We start from the raw sequence: 22,471 nt of genomic DNA on the forward strand, positions 1-22,471 counted from the left end.
GCAAAACAAACATAAAGCACAACCAAACAAAAACAAAGCAATGCAAAACAAACATAAAAAGCACAACCAAACAAAAAAACAAAGCAATGCAAAACAAACATAAAAAAGTACAACTAAAAGCACACACATAAAGCACAACCAAAGCAAAAACTTACATTTTGCAAACAAAGCAATGCAAAACAAGCACAACCAAACAAAAACAAAAAAAACAAAGCAAAGCAAAATTAAAAGAAAACAATCAAAACAAAACAACAAAGCAAACCAAACCAAACAAAAAACCAAACCTAGCAAAACCATAATTTGCTCATAGAGGTCATCTGAAAGACCTAGTTTTGGACACCAACCCCTCTGTGGATCGTGCACCGCACCAGCCCCTAAATCGATCGGTGAACCCCACCCTGAAAAAGAGCCCAAAGTGACAGAAAACCCACTGAGTCAGATGACACTGCGTGACCCCATGGGACACAACAGATCTATTCTCATCAGCACCAGACAACAGGAATCAATAATTGAGAGAAGAGGGGAGGCACTAGGGAACAATGAGGAGAGAGCGTTGAGACTGGGGGTGGGAAAGAGTTACACTTCCTCACACTGCTGGCATTGATACACATCCAAGAGGAAGCATTTCACACCAGGAAAAAATCATTACAGCCCATTACAGACATTCATTTGCTTTTTAGAGGTTTAATTTGAAAAACAAGACAAAGAGGATCTTAATACACTAAAATACACCAACTGGCTGAGTCCAAAAAAATTATAATAATCTATTCACAACCACATATTTATAGAGCATACAATATCCATGTTAAGCTGATAGCTGTGTTTTGGAACAAAGTAACCAGTCTAAGCTGATCATTAGCTGGTTACCATATTATAAATAAAATAAATAATAAAATAAAATAAAAATAAAATAAAATACCACACATGAGGCACTCCTCACAAATCCTTCAGACTCGAGGAAAATGAATCAACTGTCCTCATGAATAACTCAATGAGTACATGCTGGGGGAAACGTAATATCAGCTGTACATCTAGCCCTTATACATCTCAGATGTGTTAAATCTCACCTGCGTCTGACTGTCCCCTGATGGAAAAGAACCAGACAGCATCTGACATTTCGTCTATTGAGCGCTGTCACATTGTGATGAGGCTGCACGCTACTCTTCTCAAAGTTAATGAGGGAGAGAGGGAGTTCAGCTAAATGCAGACTGACTCTAACAGAGTTAATTTCACTTATACAGGCGCCTCTGCGCCGGTGCCAGAACAACATATTCACCATCTACCCGTCTGCGAGGCAGGACAAAGAAAGAGGTGACCTTGAACAAATCATATTATTCCTCACTAGAGCAAGGTATCTGGACTTAAATGGGTCAACATGTTGCAGCAAGCCTGTGGCTAGGGAGGAACAGAGTAATGGCCATTGTTTCTTTCAGTTTTTGGATTTTGTACTCTCTATAGTGCATTTAAATACTATTTATTCATGGATATGTAAGGATATAATTGGATGGAAAATGGATACTTTCTGATTATGTGATCTAACAGTTTTCGTATTTGTCTATTTCCATTAAAACTCTTATATTGTATATGTTGGTCATTTATTGTTATAAATGTACAGTAATGGCAGAGAATAGGCCATATTAAAGACAGTGTCTGCCCAATTTTTCAGCGGCATTGGTTCCAGAAGTATTTTTTTCCATATATATATATATATATATATATTATATTTTTTTTTATATTTTTTTTTTTATATGTTTTCTTGTTTCGACTCTCTGATTGGTGGAATTTTCTGTACAGCATCATGGGTAATGTAGTTTTTCACCACAAATTCCACTGTTAAACACAACTGTTATAAAACTAAGTTGAAATAATGTGGGCTGACACTTTTAACAGCAGCAAATAATGTCGATTATCCTCGTAAGGTTATCTTTAGGGTTTATAAGTTATCGTTAAAAAAATTATTTTCCCATGGAGAAAATTAATGAAGTTTTTACTTCCGGAACCTGACTGTTGCACTCAAAACTTCACCCAAAAATAATAATTTATGTCATTCCAAACCTATATGACTTTCTTCATTTTGTGAAGCACAGAAGAATATATTTTAGCCATATAATGAAAGTCAATGGGGTCCGTTGTTGTTTTGTACAGTAGAAACATCCTTCAAATTGTCTTCTTTTTTTCATTTACAGAAGAAAGAAAGTCATACAGGTTTGGAATGACATATTTAGTATGTTAATTAAGGCATTTGGGTCCCCAGACAAAATCTGACCCACAAACGGCAGCCCAAATCATTAAATTACCATATCAATGACAAAATCAGCAGTGCTTTGCATCATATTTATACATGCCGGACCACTTTGACCCACATATGCGGTAGATTTAAGAGGAGAAAAGTTAGCTATGCATTTTAGGGTTAATACAGGGTGATCAGTTTCTTTAGTTAATAAATGAATCATCGAACTGTTTAATTAATATACAGCTACAGCTATAGAATCAGACCACTATACTGTATAAAGTACAGTTGTTCCACATGGCATGTTAAGGAAGGTCTCAGGCAAACTGTCTAGGCGATGAGGTTCGTATGAGGGCCCGGTGGGGGGTGTCAGTCGTCGCCGTGGTGACAGCTGAGGCACAGACAGTATGACACCTTCAGTTGGTGTGAATGGGATGCTTGATTATGAGCCTTGCAAAACTGATTGAGTTATACACACACACACACACACACGCACACCGCCTCTCTCGCTCTCTTTCTCTCTCCCCCGAGTCCTCATTAGCGATGTGAATGCTGAGGTTCTGGAATGTCGCAGTAATTGCCATGTCCGCACACTGAAATTTACTGGAACAAGGAGTGAAATGTGAGGATGTAAAATACAATTACAGTGCGCCGCTCATAATTGATTCATTAATGCAAGCCGAGTCGTGTCGCACATCCAGACAAGACATTAACAATAAGGAAAGAAGTCACAGAGTTGCCGGTTGTATTTTAAAAAGTGAATATTCTACTTGTCCCTCATATCCACATTAATTTAAGGTTAATTATTTTTGATAAGCTCACTGAATGAACCTATTTTACTTCCACATGTTGGAGACAGGCTTTCCACTTCATTCCTTAAAATATTCACTCAGCTATTATATGAAATGAATTAGATCGGATGAATCATGTTGGCGGCACTGAATTTTGCTCCCTCATCAACCAGAGAGAAGTGTTCATCCATAAAATCCCATTAAAAAGAAATTGTTAGTACAACATAGCTGGGTCATTTCACTTCTCAAAAATCTATGAAGTTATAGGCTCTATAAATAATATAGATCAAAACCAAGACAGACGAGAGGTTTTCCAGCTCTACATAATTAGATATATAAGTGGCTTCGGATAAAAGCTTCTCAAACAATGTAATAACTCTCAAGCCAACCTCAAGCAATATTAGATTATGTGTGCTTTATGTTCTTCATGTTTGTTTGTGAATGCTACCATTCAAAAATCTGGGGTCGGAAAGATTTTTTTATTGTTTTAAAAAGAAATCCCTTATGCACACCAAGGCTGTATTTACTTGATCAAAAATAAATACAGTTAAAACAGTAATACTGTGAAATATGATTACCTTTTGAAGTAACTGTATTCTATTTTAATATATCTTAAAACGTAATTTATTCCTGTAATGAAAAGGCTGAATTTTCAGCATCAATACTCCAGTCTTCAGTGTCACATGATCCTTCAGAAATGATTCTAATATGCTGATTTGCTGCTCTAGAAACATTTCTTATTATTATCAATGTTCTGTGGAAACTGTTAAATTTTTTCAGGGTTCTTGAATAGAAAGTTTAAAAGAACAGCATGTGAAATATTTCACATTATCAATGTTTTTACTGTCTCTTTTGATCAATTTAATGTAAAAGTGTAAAATCTTACTGACCCAAACTTTTGAACGGTAGTGTATGTGTTTAAATTTTTTACTTGTTTTTTGTTGTAGAATAAAATGTTAATGTTCATTTTCATTTATTTTTTACCTTTTAAAATACTTAAAATAAATTAAAATAAAATGGTATGGAGATGGTGGAGGATTTTATGGGGGTTGGTACAATTACAATTACATTTTATTAAAGTGTCCCTATATTTTATGCTTTTTCGAAAATAGTAGTGTAGTGTGTAGTATAGATGTTTGTGAAAGTAAAAGGTCTCAAAATTGTAAAGATCAAAGTGCACACCAAATACAGTTATTGTATCCTAAAATAATGAACTGATTCTGAACTGCCGAAATATATTGTCACTAATTCCAGTCTCACTTCCTACATGGGCCATCTGACCAATCAGAGCAGAGCATGCTCTCGGAAAGGAGGGGTTAAAAGAGACTTCATTCTTTATTGAAGTGTTTCAGACGCTGTGAGAAAAGAGGTGATGCTGCAATGCATATTATCAGAAAATTAAAGTGTTTTTTGATCTTGGATGCATGTAAACCAGGAGACCTCCAAAACAAAATTAGGAACCTTTAAAATAGCATAATTGGGGCACTTAAACAAAATGCACATTATAAACATGTCCAAAAAACAGACGTTAAAGCAAAAACGTTTTACAACCAACCCTGGTGTCCTCTCTTTCAGTATATTGAGGCATCAGTGTCAGCTATTGGTCACAGATCCAGGCATGTACTTGTCCCCAGGTAAACGGTATTTTTCTCTGATCTCACAGATGGTGCTGGTGCTGGTTTCCCTAGCTTCTGTGTACGCAGTCAAGCCAATAACATCCAAAAGCTATTGGATAGTTTCGTGCCTTTGGGATGGTTAGACGGTAGGCCGCCCCGGCACATGTGGCTTTGTGTTTAGAAGACTAAAAGGCGGCAGTGCCACTTCTGATTGCTCTGAATTTCCCCTCTGGCCACTCTAACAATAGAGAAGTCCTACCAGCCGCCTGTGCAAAAACAGCAATTACGGCATTGGGCATGAGTCCAGAACATAAGCCCTATGGACAGAGTTCAAGAATGGACCCAGCTGTACGAGAACAAAACAATCTGGGTTTGTTGCTGCATTCGACACAGTGCACGCCTGGGCATGACCCTTAAATAGAAAATCTATTCAGGCAAAGATTTTTAATTAGCTTGAATAATTATGAAGGATGGAATCAGTACCATGAAGGTGTACGTATCACTTACCGTCACTGTTGATACACTGTACTTGTGGGTTCTGGGTTCCCGGTCCGCATACTTTGTCATTGTCAGGCACACACTCTTCCAGCTTCACCAGCAGCCAATCATAGCAACTGGGTTCCTCACAGGGAATTGCCTCAGTCAGGTGGGGGCAATTCCCTGTTCCACCTGTAGGCTCATTTATGATTCTCCTTTTCCTCAGTTTGAAACCTGTTGAACAACACAGATGAGACTCAAAGTCATTCTTGAATAAGTTGACTTGACATGATTTAGTGAACAGTGTAAGTAATTAATTTGTAGATGTTTATCAATTCAAATGACTCATAATATGCAGTTTGCTTGCTGTTGTTTCTTGCAAATTCAACAAGCTTTCACTTTCACATAATTCCAAATATAGTTGCTATTACAGGTAATTATAAAAAATAATATTATATAGAACAATTTATACATGAGCATTCAAAAATATGGTGTCAGATTAAAAAAAAATTGTAATAATAATACTTTTATTCAGCAAGGGCGCATTAAATTGTACTAAGTGGCAGCAAAGGTATTTACAATATTACAAAAGTATTCTATTTGTGATGAATGGTGTTTTGCTTTCGATTAATCAAAGAATTTTTCCACAAAAATAACTGTTTTCAACATTGATAATAAGAAATGTTTCTTGAGCATCAAATTAGCATATTAGAATGATTTCTGAAGGATCATGAGACACCGAAGACTGGTAATGATGCTGAAAATTCAGCTTTGCCATCACAGGAATGAATGACAAAAAAGTCATTTTAAATTGTAATAATGTTTTACAATATTACTGTTTTTACTGTATTTTTAAATCAAATAAATGCAGCCCTGGTGAAAATCAATCAACAGACTTCTTACAAAAACAAATCTTACCGACCCCAATTTTTTAATGGTAGTGTATATATAATTTTTTTTTATAACAATCTTTAAGGAAAATGAAATGAAATAAAATAATATACACTGGGGCGCAATTTGTGGACTGAGGAATTTTCCTCTTGATGTTCACTGCTAGTCGACACCAACCCACCACTTCAACCCAACTAATCAACTAGTTGGTGCAACCCCTTGTGTCAACCCTCTTAACGGTCACGGTGTGTTATTGTGCGATCACCCTAATATTACATATTATTATTACCCAATATTATAATAAACATATCGGCCCATTAAGTGCGCAAGATGACATAAATTACTGGAGCAGCTTATCATAATGAACATTATTATTCTTCCCTTCATTATGATTGCTTTTCTCCAAAGGGACTAATGCACACAGCAATCCATTAATACAGAAGAAGCTTTGACGCCAGGGGTATTCCCATTCAAGGGCAGGGAAAGGGCTCCAGAGGAATACAAAAAAAGGGGGGGTGGGGGGGACTGGACTCATGACCAGGCCAAGGTCACCTACATGTACTCTGCCATCGCCCTCCCCTCTCTGTCACTGGTCCCTGGCCTATGGTTTAATCCACATTGCTGTCTGGGGCCGATAAGGTAATATGGGAGAGGGGGGCCTTTAGGAGAAAGCTGGAGATGCCAGTGTTGTCCCTTTCTCTGATTACTTCTGTCCCGTTCTCTCCTTCTGGCTTTTATTTAATCAGAAGGTCAGTGTAGAGCTCATTGATGGCGTGTAAGAGGATTGTATCACATTCTGTCAGTCAGCCCGGAGGTGTCTGATGGCGTATGCTGCTTCTGTCTCTTTATCAGACAAAAAGCAGGATACTGAGTTTCATATGAGCCCCTGGTAATCAAAAAAAAAAAAGACAATAGGCACAGCCATACAAAAAAATCGCATGGGTCATCATCACGTCTAATGTGTACACTGACATATTATTTGGAGCTTTAGGTTGAGATGTCACAGGTAATTCATACTTTATCTCCCATCAGGCTTATTTTTGCAACTTGTTCAGGCTATAACAAAGATTACAGCTATATTAAAAAAGAACAGTCCCACGGTTATAACAGCATCAATCAACATTTATCACTTTGTAAAAAGGAAAGACAGCATTGGATTTGGTAGCTGTGCGACATCACACCAAAGAATTTGGTTAAAATTTAATTCCAAAATGTGATTTGACAATATTTTAAATAATGTTATATTATACGTACGTTGTACTTTATTTTATAGAGAAGCAAACAGAAAACAATGATATTAAACCTAAATTAAACCCTATTTCTGTATTAAACAAGTGATATTAAACCTAAATATATATAGATGAAATGTAATCTATATTGTAAAAATAAAAGATTGTTATAATGTTTGACAAATAATATATATATATATATTAGGGGTGTAACGATTCACAAAATTCACGGTTCGGTTCGATACGATACACTTGTGTCACGGTTCGGTACGGTTCGGTTCGGTACGTTTTCCATAGGCTACAGCAAAAATAAATAAATGCCAGAGAAATTTCCTTGAATAATTTTTTTTATTATTATTATTTTACTTAATGAAACTAACATCATAAAGTATGATTTTTTTAAATTTTTTGTTGCTTTTTTTACTGAGCAATAATGGAGCTATACTTGACTCTTCTTATGAGCATATAAAACAAAACAGCTCCTTGGACAAAATGAAATGTAATATTGTAGTAGTAGGCTAGTTATAAACAAAGGTTTATTTTAGTTCAGATTAACATTTGAGGGCAGCAATTGTATTCATAATGTCAAAATAAAACAGACATAATGTTACTTGAAAGCATTATAGCCCACTATTCCTGACAAACTTCCATACCTTGCAGTTAGTGTTACTACAGCAAGTCCATTCCACGGTGAATGTTGCTGATCAGTGGACACCGGCCAGTTCATTCATGGCACGATGTTTCTTCCTGGTTTCCACGTCAGCGCTGTTTGATCCGTTAATAACAGATAAATGTGAATGTTTCTCACTAGATCTCGCAGCGATGTTATTACTTCTGTGGCGAATTCAAAAAGCATTTGAAATTCAAATGCTTTCTTTACTGGTCTGGATCTCTTAGCGCTGTGTGGTATTGCTTGATCAGGCTCGCGCATAGGGCTCGCGAGTACCGCTTCACAGGTCAAAACTGATAAACGGTCCACACAAACACAATAAGAGTAGCTCAGTTTCGTTCCTTACATTGCATTTGCCAGTTGATGTTGTGGTCGCGCCAGCCTCTATGAGCGCGCTTGCCACCCGCGACGCGCCTTCATTTGAAATAACGAAATTTTGGTCGGCAGAAAAAATGGTCCAACGAACCGTTCGGTAGGCTACATAATGCGTACTGAAAACCGAACCGAAAGCCTCGTACCGAACGGTTCGATACGAATACGCATATCGTTACACCCCTAATATATATATATATATATATATATATATATATATATATATATATATATATATATATATATATATATATATATAATAACCACACACACACACACACACACACACACACACACACACACACACACACACATATATATCTGTGCCCTAATCTCCCTGAATAATGAGGTACAAAAAGTGCAGAAGCCTGCCATTACAGCTATATGGCATGAAGTATGGGCATTGGAACTGTGGCATTTGAAAAGAGTGAGTGGAACACAGATTCAGAGAATTCATCATTAAGATGCATGGTGGAGAATTTCCTCCCATCCTATCCTTTTGAGCCGCTTCATTAGGGAAGAGTCAATATGCATTAGTCATGGCACGGGTCGCTGTCCCAGCCATAATTAACGAGAAAAGCAGCCAGCATGCCAGCACCTTTGCTACACCAGTAACAACTGTCAGCAACATACGGTAAACCGGCATCCTGTGAATCTAGCAGATTCGGTTCCTTCTAAAGACCATTTGAAGCTTGTGTTAGTCTCTTTGAAGACATCTAACCCTTGATTTGTTTCTCTCTTTTTCGTGACATGTTTTCTTTTTTCGTGGGTTCCTTTTCTTTGTTGCTCCCTCTACAATGCTCCTGGTTCATAAACCTAGGAGACAATGAATCTTCTGCCCCAGTAGGCGGTGATAAGTTTATGGCCCGGATGCTGATGGCGCAGATAGAGGTGAGAGGTGGGGCGGTGTGAGTTATATGTTGAAAGGCTTCCCGTACACAAATCATGTGATTTACAATGAAAGAGGACGTTTTATTGATCTGTTCTGTTTTAGTGAGATTTAGGTGAAATGACTGCTACCCATACAAAACTGTAAAAGATGAACTGGTCCTATAGTTCAAGCTAAGATTGTGCTCACCTTTCTTTGTGGACTGATCCTGGCAGTTTTCAAAGGTGCAGGGCCCCCATGCGCTCCAGGAGGACACCTCACACTCCACAGGACAGGGGATTTGGCAGAGCTGGGTGGTGTTAGGAGAAACGCCCAAACACAGGTCACTGTTCACTGGCCGCGAGGCTGAAGAGACACATAGACGCACATTATTACAGAGTCTTACAGAATGTTATATACATTACGGATTTATAAAAAAAAATGGGGTCTGTAAGATTTGCAGAAGTCTCATGCATTTATTTAATCAAAAATACAGTAAAAATTGTGAAATATTATTACAATTTAAAATAACTTTTTTCTAGTTGAATATAATTTAAAAAGTAATTAATTCTTGTGATGTCAAAGCTAGAATTTCCGGCATCATTATTCCAGTCTTCAGTGTCACATGATGCTTCAGATATCATTCTAACATTTTCTTATTATTAATGTTGAAAACATTTGTGCTGCTTAATATTTTTTTTTTGTGGAAACCATGATACTTTTTTTTTAGGATTCTTAGATGAATATAAAGCTCAAAAGAACATAATGTATTTGAAAACTTCTGTTACTGTACTTTTTGATCAATTGAATGTGTCTTTGCTGAATTAACTTGATGTGCCGTGGTTATAAGAGTATTTCAAATATATTCCTGTTATACTTTTTTAATACTATTTTCAGTAATGTTCTTTACATAAAGCATAAATTATAATTTAATGTACTATAATGTAAAAATGATAGGGGAATGGGTTCGGGAAATTATGCAAGCTGGACTCAAAGTTGTTTTGCCTACAAAAGTACCTAAAAAGGTAATGTGAAGTATTTCAATCTGTTTGCAAATTAGAACATGAAGAGATGACAAGATGAACATCATTCTCATAAGTGTTTCTGATTGTACATGTTTTGCTAGATATCTCCCAAGACCCCTTTTGTCCTTGTTTTCTTTTTATCAGTAACACGCACTCAGTGTAAGTGTGTGTGCGGCTCCGAGCCATAGGTGACTTTCTGCAAGGTCAGTGCATGAACACATCTGCCGTCGATACCCTTTGACGGATCTTCTCTTCATTCACATGCAAATTGCTTCGTGTCCAAAAGGTGTTCGCTGTGCGCTTTGAGCCATTTCTAAAATCATTTGGTTAATACATGTGTGTATGTAGCTTTTCAGTGTAAGCTAAATGATTGATTGCATGGCCAGTTGTGGAGTCATTAATGATTTATATGAGCTTTTTTTGAACAGAAATTAAAAAGGGTTTCGCGAAGTGCTCTGCTGGGACAAACATCCTTTGAAACGCTCAATTTAGCGAGCTGAATTTACTTCTAAAAGTGACATGTCAAAAAAAAAAAAAAAAATTGCTGTCAAATTAACTAAACTTTGGCAAAAAAATGTCAAATTGACATGCAAATGCAAGTTCCCTTATTCCCACAAACACACTTGTCTCTATGCTCTTTGTATTTGTTATTAGGATGTGATTGTGCTGTTGAGGTATTGAAGTGGGTAAAAACCTGTCTGGCTTCCAGTCCCTGTTAACCTAGTCTGATTAATGACCCTCTCCTTGTAGGTTGACCTTGTTCAGGTGGCACAATGCTCACTTGGAGGCCAGATGGTCTGCTGTTTGCCCACCCAGGGTTTCCACGACCTAATTATGGCACAAATATCCCATCAGTCCCTCTGTCCGTCTGACAGCCGCCAACACATTCACCTGCTTGCATCACCATCATCACCATCATCATCAATAACTCGGGCCTGCCCGTGGGGCAGTGCTGCATGGATGCTCTGTGAGAAAGCCAAGTCGTTGAATATCTCATAAAGATCCACGACGGGGTGCGACATTGATTATATTCCACAGAGCGACACGGCCGAGCCGAAACGAATGAACACTGTTGTTGTGTTCTGCTCTCTGTGACTGAGATGTGTTAATGGATAAAGATCGTGACAGCAGCTGCTTTCCCCTGTTTTCTAAATGTCTGAAGCCACCCGCGGGGAGAGGAAATCAAGCACAGCTTCCCCAGGCCCAAGCAGCCGAGCAGGAAGCCGGATGGGAGAGAGGAAGACAACAAGCTGCTTTTGATATGTAAAATGCATACTTTTGTGTTCATTCCGGCATTCATTACATGGGTTTAGGAATCCATAATCCCAAAATGATTGAAAATGAATTCGGAACGCAAACAATGCTTTCATATTCATGGGGACAATATATTTCACAACTGGCTACTGGCAAAACAAAACATGAAAATGAAAAATAACATGTTAGGAGGGACTGATATGAATTCAGAGGCTTTTACCTGTGTATAGGTGCATCTCCTGCTTTCATTTCCACTTCCTTGAATTACTTTTAATATGTGTTAGCAGCACCATCAGACACAAAAATAATGTGAAATATTCATTATTAATACAAACAAATCTAATGTTCATATTAAAATGCATTTTCAAACTGTTTAGACCCACATTAAATGAAGGAATCTATCTAAAAATCCTGAATAATTTCTCTATAATTTGTACGATTTAGTTGAAAAGCGTATTAAATACAAATATATACATGAAATGTTGGTTCTTGCAATTGGTTCATGCACGTCAAGCCAACATGTTTGAGCTTCCGTTTATGACAACTGATGTGAGTCGATGAATGTTTGATTGTAAAAGCCTAAATTCAATCTGTTCAGCATTTAAAGCTATGGTTTTGGAAAACACAAAGTTGTTAAACTATGCTGGTAATGATGGAACTTGCGACCATAATTGCTAACGATGCTTTTGGGAAACACACTCCAGAATAGGTGAGCTAGGTAAATAGCAGGTGAAATATTGAAATATGAAGAGAACACCTTAAGGATGAAGGGTGACTTTGATATAACCTGATATTACAAATGATGTCATGAATATCTGATGGTGTTGACAAAGAGAGACACAGCTGTGAAATAGTATATTTGTAAAATTACAGCATAGTAATGTTTTTATGCATATTTATGTGTCTGTCTTAAGTTTAATATATATGTTTTGATCTATATAAAGTAAGGGTGGTGTAGGGAATTAAATTCCTCATTTTAAATTTCTGTAAATAAACTAGTGATGATTCATTTCAAAGTGGACATGTTGCTGCTTTACAAACTAATGGCAGGTAAAGTTGTGGGACATGGCTCAAGTATCAAAGGTTCCCATGTACTGGCATCACACATTGCACTGGAATAGCCAGGATGCAGACAAACATGTTAGTCCAATTTCTACAGAGGATTTAGCTATGATCCCTAGAACTGAATGACCAGATTAAATCTGCTTAAAGCACACGGTGTCTGTCCTTGAGTAAACCACCACTCCTGATGCGCTCATTGTCTGGCATTAATGTATATAAATACCTGTGAACAATTCCAATGGCCCAGTGGCAAATCACTAGGAAATGTCCAATCATGTGGAGTTTGGAATTAAATCCTCTCAAATCTGTCTGCAATTCCCAGAAGGGAAAAGTGCCTGATTGATTCTTCATTGATTAAAAGGAAACCAGGTAGATGATTAAATAAAGTAGGGCTGACAATCAATTCAAATATAAACTAAATGAATTACGTGATACGCAGATTAATAATCAAATTAATTGCAATTAATTGCATATTTATCAATATTTGCTGAGAAGGATGATGGGTAAAACAAAGAAAAGAGGACGAGGCAGAGCTGGCAAGGGTGTGGAAGAGCTTGAAGGGTGTATGTGTGTGTGATGGTATTGTGTATCTGTGAGAGGCAGTGCAGATGTTCTTGCACTGTTCCTTTTCTTTCTCTCACACAGTTCTTCCATCTGTCACCGTGTTCCTCGTCAGCGCGCCAGGCCTGACGCCTCCCCCAGGAAGCTGCAGTCAGTGCCATGTGCCTCTCTTTAGGCCACTTTACGGATGGGATTCCAGCACTGTCTGGGAAAACTTCCTCGCAGGCAGGAGGGCTGGAAATCAAGGTCCTGATTCACCAAGATCCACAACAAAAGATCTAATGCAATCTAATGAATTGCTTGAGCACTTTCTGAAAAAAATGAGCAAATAGCCTCAAGCGCGAAAATGAGCAAATAGCCTCAAGCGCGAAAATGAGCAAATAGCCCCAAGTGTGAATAGGTTAATCAGATCTATATTTAAAAAGATAATTTTGCATGTCGTAATATTTGGCAATGCGGTTCACTTGCTGTTCTTACTAAATATTTTCAGTCTGGTGATTTATATTACGTATACACTACCGTTCTAAAGTTTAGGGTAAGATTTTTTTAAACATAATAATGCTGTTGTTTAGCAAGGATTAATTAGAGTTATAATTTCAAGACTTTTACATTGTTACAAAAATAATATGATGCTACTCTGGGGGAAAAAAAAGTATTATGGTTTCCACAAAAATATTAAGCCGCACAACTGTTTTCAACATTGATAATAATATGAAATGTTTCTTGCGCAGCAAATTAGAATAGAATTAGAATGATTTCTGAAGGATCATGTGACACTGAAGATTGAAGTAATGATGCTGAAAATTCAGCTTTGCAATCACAGGAATAAATTACATTTTAAAATATATTAAATATATCACATTATTTTAAATTGTGATAATATTTCACAGTTTCCCAGTAACACTGTTTAGTTCTGGTCTCTATGAAGCCCCTCCTTCTGAAAAGCACAATGTGCTCTGATTGGTCGGCTGGATCAGTGTGCTGTGATTCGTCAGCCGCTTTGAGCGTGTTTCAAAAATGTCATGCCCCTTACCATAACTGCGAGTTTCAACACACTACCAACACAACTCAACAAGGCATCGCCCTCTTTTTTGTTTATGCCTCGGGCAGACATTATTTAAATGAGAAATATTGTGACGTGTTCATTCCCGGAAGAAAACTCAAGACTACAATGAAGGCGTTTCAGGGAGTTCAGAAACAGTGACACTGATATAGAGGATAACAATGCACCCCTTTGGAGTGACTTTGTGCTTTGTAAATTTGCAAACCTTTATCATGCTCAAACAGCAACATTACATACTAAAGAAAGTAAAAAATGTAAAAAAGGAAAATAGGTCATCTTTAAGATCAAAAGTTAAAATTAGTTAAAAGTTACCATTAGTTAATGTACTGTGAACTAACATGAACATGGTCATTTTTATTAACTAACATTAACAAAAGTGAATGAATACTGAAAAAAAAAAAAACAAAAAAAATAAAAAAAAAAATATATATATATATATATATATATATATATATATATATATGCCTTTGCATTGACTAGCTTTAACAAATGAGACCTTATTTTAAAGTGTTAACACAAAAACTGGCTACACAGACTATAAGATGCCTATTTTGCTCATCTGTAAAACACAATCTTTAATAGACCTACTTAGTAGATATAGCTTGGACATTTTTTTTTTTTTAAGTTTGCACATGTAAACTTTTGTAAAATCACGGCTTAACTGTTAAATACACTATTGTGAGTTTTAGCCCATCTAATTAGACCAAATGTCTAATTTCAAAAGGCGAGCTACTTTCTGTGTGCTTTGTCTTTCTGTCTGTAGTGTGACCAAGCCATACGAGCCAATGCCTGTTTGAGGACAGCTGTGGACATTTGAATAAGTTCCCTGAGAGGTCGGCGGTTCATCTCTCAGAGCAGATGGCAGGGGAGTTTCTGTGTCAGTCCGAGAGTGAGCACGGGCCCGGCACCAGCATTGGCGCACGGCATGAGGCGCTGGCATCTCTCTGTTTCTGTCATATTACTCCAGAGAATTTGTGTTTGGGTGTATCTGCACCTGTGTGTATGCCTGTGACGGCATTAGCATTTAAATTCCACAGTAGCTGCCTCATTAATTTGTACGGCTCTGCCTTCTTTATTCCTTAATTTCCCCCTAGTGATCTAATTTCAGCCTTTAAAAAGCAATCCAATTATATGTTGGCTTGAGTTTTACCACAGTGCAAACATCAACTGATCTTTGTCTAACAGCTCGCTTACAGGCGCAAGTCTTTACATGGGCTGTGATGACTTGAGCCAAAACAGGAAGGGGATTTACCAAACATAACTTCATTCATGTTTATCATCTTAAATCAATACATGTTAACATGGTACCATCTGTACCATCAATTACATTACCAACTGCAGACTGAAGCTATGGAGTCTACGAGGTGGAGATGTGTCTACCTTCATACCTTTGATTTTAAAATGTATTCTTCAAATAGATACCTTAAGGGCCCTATTTTAACGATCCAAGCGCATGGTCTAAAGCGCACGACGCAAGTGCACTTAGGGCGAGTCCGAATCCACTTTTGCTAGTTTAATGACGAGAAAAATGGCCGGGGCGCCCGGTGCATGGTCTAAAAGGGTTGTCCCTATTCTCTTAAAGAGTAATGGGTGTGTTTTGGGCGTAAGGTGTAGAGTTCCTTCAGAGTTCATCTCCCATTCCCTTTAAAAGCCAGTTGCGCTCGTTGGCCATTTACATGGTGGAATTTGCATGAAACGGATCTGCTCGTGGTTAAAGCGTGTGAGCAGACCATCTACGGGACAAAGTGTACGGGCGTTGTGGACCCACCTATAGGCGCATATTACTAATGCGCTCTTTAAATAATAACAAAAAAAAGTTTGCGCCTTTGACTTTAGACCGGGTTTCAGTTTGTCTATTTCAGTACACACCTCGTTTTCAGACCCATGGGCGCACAAATGGGCGCAAATGCATTTGCTATGTGGCGCAGTGCGTGAAAATGATAACTGCATCGGGCTGAAACTAGCAAAAAACACTTGCGTCACGCCTGGCTCCGCATTGCGCCGGGTGCATGATCAGGCCCTAAGCCTTGTCAGTGAAACGGGGTGAATTTGCTAGTTTTGTTACCGTCTTTGTTCTTGAGGGAGCTGAGGTTAGACGAGGTTTCGGTGGGGGCTTGAACGCAGTAGACCTCTCTGGTTTGAACCCCGCCTCCACAGAGCCCTGTCTGGTTGCTGCGTCGACGGTCCTGTTGGCTGAGGAGCACGTCCACCCTGCAGTCGCTCCACTCTGTGGCTCTCCAATTATACCTGTGGAGAAAGAGGAAGTGTTCAATGTCCTATTAATGTATCCTCTGACGGATAGAGAATTGGAGACAGAGTGAAGCTTGTGTTGATTCCTTTCACATAAAAATAACTGTACTTTGATCTGTCCTTTGGAGTTATAAATACAGATGATTTTAAATAGACCAATCAGAAGCCATGTCAGTCAGAATGTGCAATAAGGTCATGGCTTTATTGAGCTTCATTGAGTTTGATGGCTTGGCTGCTGCTTTTTGATTTATTATGTTAGCAAAAGAACATCAGTGAAACAGCATCAAAAGCTGCGCTATGGATGGAAATGTTGCAACATTAGAGAACAACCATTAAAAAAAGAATGACACAACCAGTACTAACTATATCACTTGAATGCTTCATTTTATTTTCCCCGTCCTGATGAGACATCCATTTTTAAATATAGTAGAAAAGTAGACCAATACATTATACGAATTAAATGTCTATATTGAATGTAGAAAAGCATTTGCTGTGTTTTGAATGCTGGTCCATGGCATGGGTTGCTTCTTAAATTCGAAGGTAAACAGAAGTTGCAATAGTCTATTCTTCCCTATTGTGACGTATTTCCAAGTGAAACCTATTGTGACGTATATCCAAGTGAAAAGGCTTCTCAAACAAGAAAAAATCTAGGGTGGGACTTGATTTTGTCCTGTGGAAATTGATTGGATCATTGTGGTTTGCTAATGCTGTGATCTCATATGAGTGACAGGTTGTCCCGCCCTCATGCCAGTAAACAGAGATGGAGATGAGAGGAGCTGTTGATGCAAGAGGGAGGGAAGGTATATATACATACCAAGTAAGCTAAAGCACACACAGACACACACAAATAAATATATGTATGTATATGCTAATTAAATTATATGATGCATAGTTTAGTGTTGGCTAAAAAGGAAACAACTTCCTCTTTTTCACATGTGTTTTGCTGATCAAAGCCAGAGGGCATGCTTTGGGGGGAATTGCTGGTTGTGTGTGTGTGTGTGTGTGTGTGTGCAGTTGTGTTTAAATGTCCAGTGACCTTCAGTATAACAAGTCCTGCTTTCAGCTTTCAGAAGAGTTTAAATAAGGAGAGAAAAAAGGAGAATTTAAAAAAATATATATTCTTGACCATGAACATGCACTCTAGACTAAGAAGTAAATGGTCCCTTTCTTTGCTTCTGTAGTGTAAATGAAATAATATGAAATATTTCAGTTTTTGAATACAACGAGTCTGATTTTAAAACCAATAGAGAATTACTGTTGACTTTCCATGGTAATGGCTCTCAACCTTTTTTCCCAGATTCAAAATGAAGTCCATTTGACCTCACAAATGCAAAGCTCCATATTTATGAGCTGTGAGTCAGTGTGTATTTGAGTGTGCTTCTGACAAGACTGCATTCAATATTTTGTTTTGAGGGCCTCACTTTCCATTATGCACCGTACTTGAGCTACATGTAATGTGCGAAATGAGAAAGCTTTCTTTTTTAGGACTCTCTTTTTGGAGTAATGCATTGCAAACCAAATGTTAATGCACCATGGCAAAGCAGTATATATGATTGGAAATCAGGGTTATTCCAAAGAGTTAAAACTTTTGTTTTGTGTTGTTTAAAAACAAATATAAACTTTTTTTTTGTCTGAAAATATGACATCTTTTTTTGTTTTGTTATTTTGACTAGTTATAATTTCTTGCAAATACACTTACAGGCCATTTTGTCAGGAACACCTTGCTAGTAAAGGCCTGGAGCCCCCTTTGCATTCAGAACTGCCTTAACTTTTTGTGGCATTGATTTAACAAGGTGCTGGAAACATCGATTTTGGTTCATATTGACATGACAGCCGCAGATTTTTCAGCCATCAGAAGATGATACACTGTGGTCATAAAGGGATGGACATGGTCAGCAACAATACTCAGGTAGGCTGTGGCGTTTAAACGTTGCTCAATTGGTACTAAGGAGCCCAAAATGTGCCAAGAAATGATGTGTTACACCATTACAGCAGCAGCAGCTGCCTTGACCATTGATTCAAAGGAGGATGGATCCATACTTTCATGTAGTTTATGCCAAATTCTGCCCCTACCATCTGTTTGTTGCAGCAGAAATCAAGACTAATAAGATCAGGCAACGTTTTTCCAATCTTCTATTGTCCAATTTTGGTGAGTCACCGGTGTGATCTTCTTCTGCAGTTGCTCATGTGCTTTTCTGCAGACCTTGGTTGTAGCAAGCGTTTATTTGAGTTACTGTTGCCTTTCTATCGGCTATCAGCCTAAAGAGTCACTTAAATCACCTTTCTTCCCCATGCTGATGCTCAGTTTGAAATTCAGCAAATGGTCTTGATATGTCTGCATGTCTAAATGCATTGAGTTGCTGCCATGAGATTGGCGGATTAGATATTTGCATTAACGAGCAGTTGAACAGGTGTACCTAATAAAGTGGACAGTGAGTGTAAATGCTCTAAATTATTTATTTTAATTTAGAAGAAATCTTGTCAGTAGTTTACAGAGTAATTTTACTCTAACGCATTCATATAAATAGTAAATCCTGACAAACTGCTGCTAATTTTGCAGTGGTCTCCAAGTTTTTTTTCCTAGAGCTGTATATTTTTAGCAAAAAAAATAAATAAATAAAAATAATTAGCTTGACTTTAATGGAGCTACGTGACAATTCTACTATAGCTTTCCCAACACTGAATCATACGGTATCATACAACATGAGAGTGAGTAAATGAAACAGAATGAATTATCCCTTTAAGAGATTTACGAGATGCTTAACAGTGGGTGAATATTACATTTTAATAGTTACAAGCCATTCTTGGCCACCTAGATCTCACTCTGGGGGGACGTCTGGTCATAAACCCCTGCTGTAAAGGATTCTCAGTGACAGCAGTGAAAGCACATGTGGGGTTTGGTGAGAGGCACGGCGGGCACACACTGGGTCAAGCGCTACAGGAGTACCATTCACCTCCATCAAATACACCTCCGCTCTGGTGAGATCCAGTGCAGCGAGGTGATGAGTGATGGGGAATGGACCGGCCCATCTGTAGGGAAGATCAGATTAGACAGCGTGTGGTCTGTTCTCTCAGACGTTCACTATTCATCAGCTCACCTCCTCCGGGGTGGCGCTGTGCCAAACCACCAACCTGCTACCATCTCTCCATCTTCCCCAGCAGGACCCTCCCCTCACCCTCACTACCCCCTTCACTCCTCCATCTGTGTTTTAACAGATTCATGCTATACGAAAGCCATCAACAGATGATGTCCATACAAGGAGATTCCTTTAAAGGTAGGGTAGGCAATTTTCAGTGAGGCTAGCAATAGAGAGCAAGCTTTTAAAGCATAAGATCCCATCCTCCCTTCAGAGCGTCTCCAAAGCCACACCTCCTCCAAAACACATGAACGCGAACAGCACACAGCAAAGCGTCGCCAGAGATATAACTTAAGATATAACTTATGCATCGCTTTCTGCCAGGACTTTTACATCCTTTTCCCAAATCACTGAAGTGACATCGATGTCCGGGTTAGCAGTAGCATGAGCCGTCAGGCAAGTGTTATTTAAAGGGGTGGTTGAATGTGATTTCACTTTTTTAACTTTAGCTAGTGTGTAATGTTGCTGATTGAGCATAAACAACATCTGCAAAGTTACAACGCTCAAAGTTCAATACAAAGGGAGATATTTGCTTTTAAAGAAATCAATTTCTAAGGACTACAGCAAACGACTGGTAGGGACTTCATAGAACCCGGAAATCATCCGACCGTTTTTACAAGGAGGGACAGAGCAGTGTAGAATAATGGTTAAATATGTGAAAAATATATTTTTTTTTTTAAACGAACCATGAACACATGTTACAGTGCACCCCACAAACACAATCAAGCCTTCGAAAAAAGGTGTTTTACCACCCCTTTAAATAAACTCTTGATGTAGGCTACTTACAAACTTTCCAAGCCTCGTTTTATGAGTACAGAACCTATTTGTACTACTGTAGAAGTTTGGTACCATTCTGGTGGACTCCATATTTGAAGGACTCTCGAAGGGTTAAAAGGGGTCCTACATAAAACCCTAGGGTTCTTGACTCACTTTTAAATAACCATTTATGCCCAAAAAAATACAAAAAAATAATTAGAATACAATAGAATAGAATAAAAAAAATGAATTAATTAAAACTGAATGCGTAAAATGATCCCCTAAATTATGGAAACCCCTAAAATGTTCTATTTATGAAGCGTCTGACAGAACCCTATACGGTTCTATATAGAACCTTTTCTTCTAAAAGTGGAGTCATTGACAGTAAATGATTAATTTTAGATATTAGATCTAATATAAATTTCATTATCCAAGCACTGAAGCAGAATGGATGAAGCACTTACACTACACATGGCGGGATTTCTTCTCCTTGAGGTGAACACTGCTCGCTCTCCTCCAGCTCCGTGCACTCGGCTCCTCCACCCACGGGGAACTGCTGCACCTGACGTGCGCGTGTCCGCTGGCCCTTACGCCCATTCAGATCGTAGCACTCCTTTGAGCAGACAGACCAGTCTGACCACTCGCTCACTTCACAGTCCTTAGGGATGACACAGGCTTGATATGTCACAGGAAGAGTCTGCTGGTTACACTGGCTGTGGAATCAAAGAATAAAGTCTGTTATTGATCCAAGAATCCAATCTCTAATAAAACTAAGCTGCACATTCATGACATCTAAATGATGAATGTATTTAACATCAAGTTTAATCTAAACACCAGAGGAAAGAGATACTATTATTTATAGAGATGCACCAATACTAAATTTCTCCACCGATACCGATTATTCAGAATGACATTTGCCATAACGATAGTTTGATTTTCTTAAGAAAAACAGAAGAAAAAAAAGAGAAATCAAAACCCTCTCCCAACAAATGCTGTAACTATAGAGGTAACCCTGTAGTTCTCTTACGAGAGGTTCTCTCGTATTGCGTAAGTTTAGCTTACGCTACGGGTAAAGTCATCTTTTCTCGAGATATGAAGCAAAAAATTATCCTTAATTTTTATATCTTGTCAACGCAGTGCGGCAGCAAGCAGACCTAGAGCAGGCAATCTAGCGTGCTCATAGGCTGCTCTGCGGCAACTGCAGCAGCCTATCACTGAGCCCTTGGCGTGACGTCACGCCCAATGAGCGCGAGCAGCGCGCCTACGCGTCACGGCCCGAGGCGGGGCGTGGCAGAGGGTATAAATATGGGCTGAGAGGCTGCTTTCACTGATTTTTGTCTCTTCAGCGAAGCTCTTGGCATCGCTGATCTCTGAGGAAGCCGCCGTTGAAACCAGCGCCTTGCAAGCCGAGGATTCTGCCTGAGGAAGCCGGCCGCCTTCGCCGCCTTCAGCTATCCCTGCCTGCTTCGCTATCCGGCGAATATATCCTTTATTTGCTCTATGTGTGTGTGTTGTGTGCTCGCCCCGCGACACACTTTGCATCTAAAAGAGCGCGAGGCGTTGTTTCAAATGCCTCGCTCATCCTGTGGCTCGTGCAGAGCCACGCTCAGCGACGGAGACCGCCTTGTGATTGCGCTCTCTGCCTGGCCTTCTACCCGGGCGGCTGCGTTCAGCGAGCCGGGTATGACAGCTGAGCGCTCGCCGGAGCCCCTCCCGCGAGCCTCGCTCTCTCCTTCTCCCCCGCCCTTCACCGACGCGCAGCGGCCGGCCATTGCCCGCACTGCCGTCGCCTCAGGGGACGAAGCAGATGACGTCAGACCCCTCTGTCAAGCCGCGCAAACGGCGCCGCTCACAAGGGATGTCAGAAACGGACGGTCTCGGGCTATAGCTTCCTTTACGTTACAAGAAAGCTACCCCCCCGTCACGGGCTAAAGGAGAGTAGAGTGTTAGCGGACTAACCTCCATTCCTGACATATTTCTCAGTCCCCTCCTAAGCTCAGGCGACTGGAAATACATATATTGCAGTAACGAGCCTGTTTTTATGCACGCACGCCTGCAAACTAACGCTACGCAAAACATGACGACGCTCGCCCTTCCTGCGCTCTCCCCCTCTGTTCGAGCCGCGCAAACGCGCCGCTCACAAGGGATGTCAGAAGTAGGCGGTCACGGGCTGGCTTCCTTTACGTTATAAGAAAGCTACCCCGCGTCTCGGTCGTGCG

At 39.1% G+C, this 22,471-nt stretch overlaps 1 protein-coding gene across 1 annotated transcript in view; it reads right to left on the minus strand.

The window, feature by feature from the left end:
- The window catches only part of thsd7aa (thrombospondin, type I, domain containing 7Aa), a 129,227-nt gene that overhangs the window by 51,686 nt on the left and 55,070 nt on the right, over window positions 1-22,471 (minus strand). The window contains exons 3-6 of the mRNA XM_082187013.1: window positions 20,717-20,965; window positions 16,175-16,356; window positions 9,355-9,510; window positions 5,145-5,348 (exon numbers count right to left, since the gene is read on the minus strand). Coding sequence (XP_082043139.1) covers window positions 5,145-5,348; window positions 9,355-9,510; window positions 16,175-16,356; window positions 20,717-20,965 — 791 coding nt within the window. The remainder of the gene's footprint in view (window positions 1-5,144; window positions 5,349-9,354; window positions 9,511-16,174; window positions 16,357-20,716; window positions 20,966-22,471) is intronic.

This window comes from Leuciscus leuciscus (genome assembly GCF_965113295.1).
Source record: "Leuciscus leuciscus genome assembly, chromosome: 12".
NCBI lineage: Eukaryota > Metazoa > Chordata > Actinopteri > Cypriniformes > Leuciscidae > Leuciscus > Leuciscus leuciscus.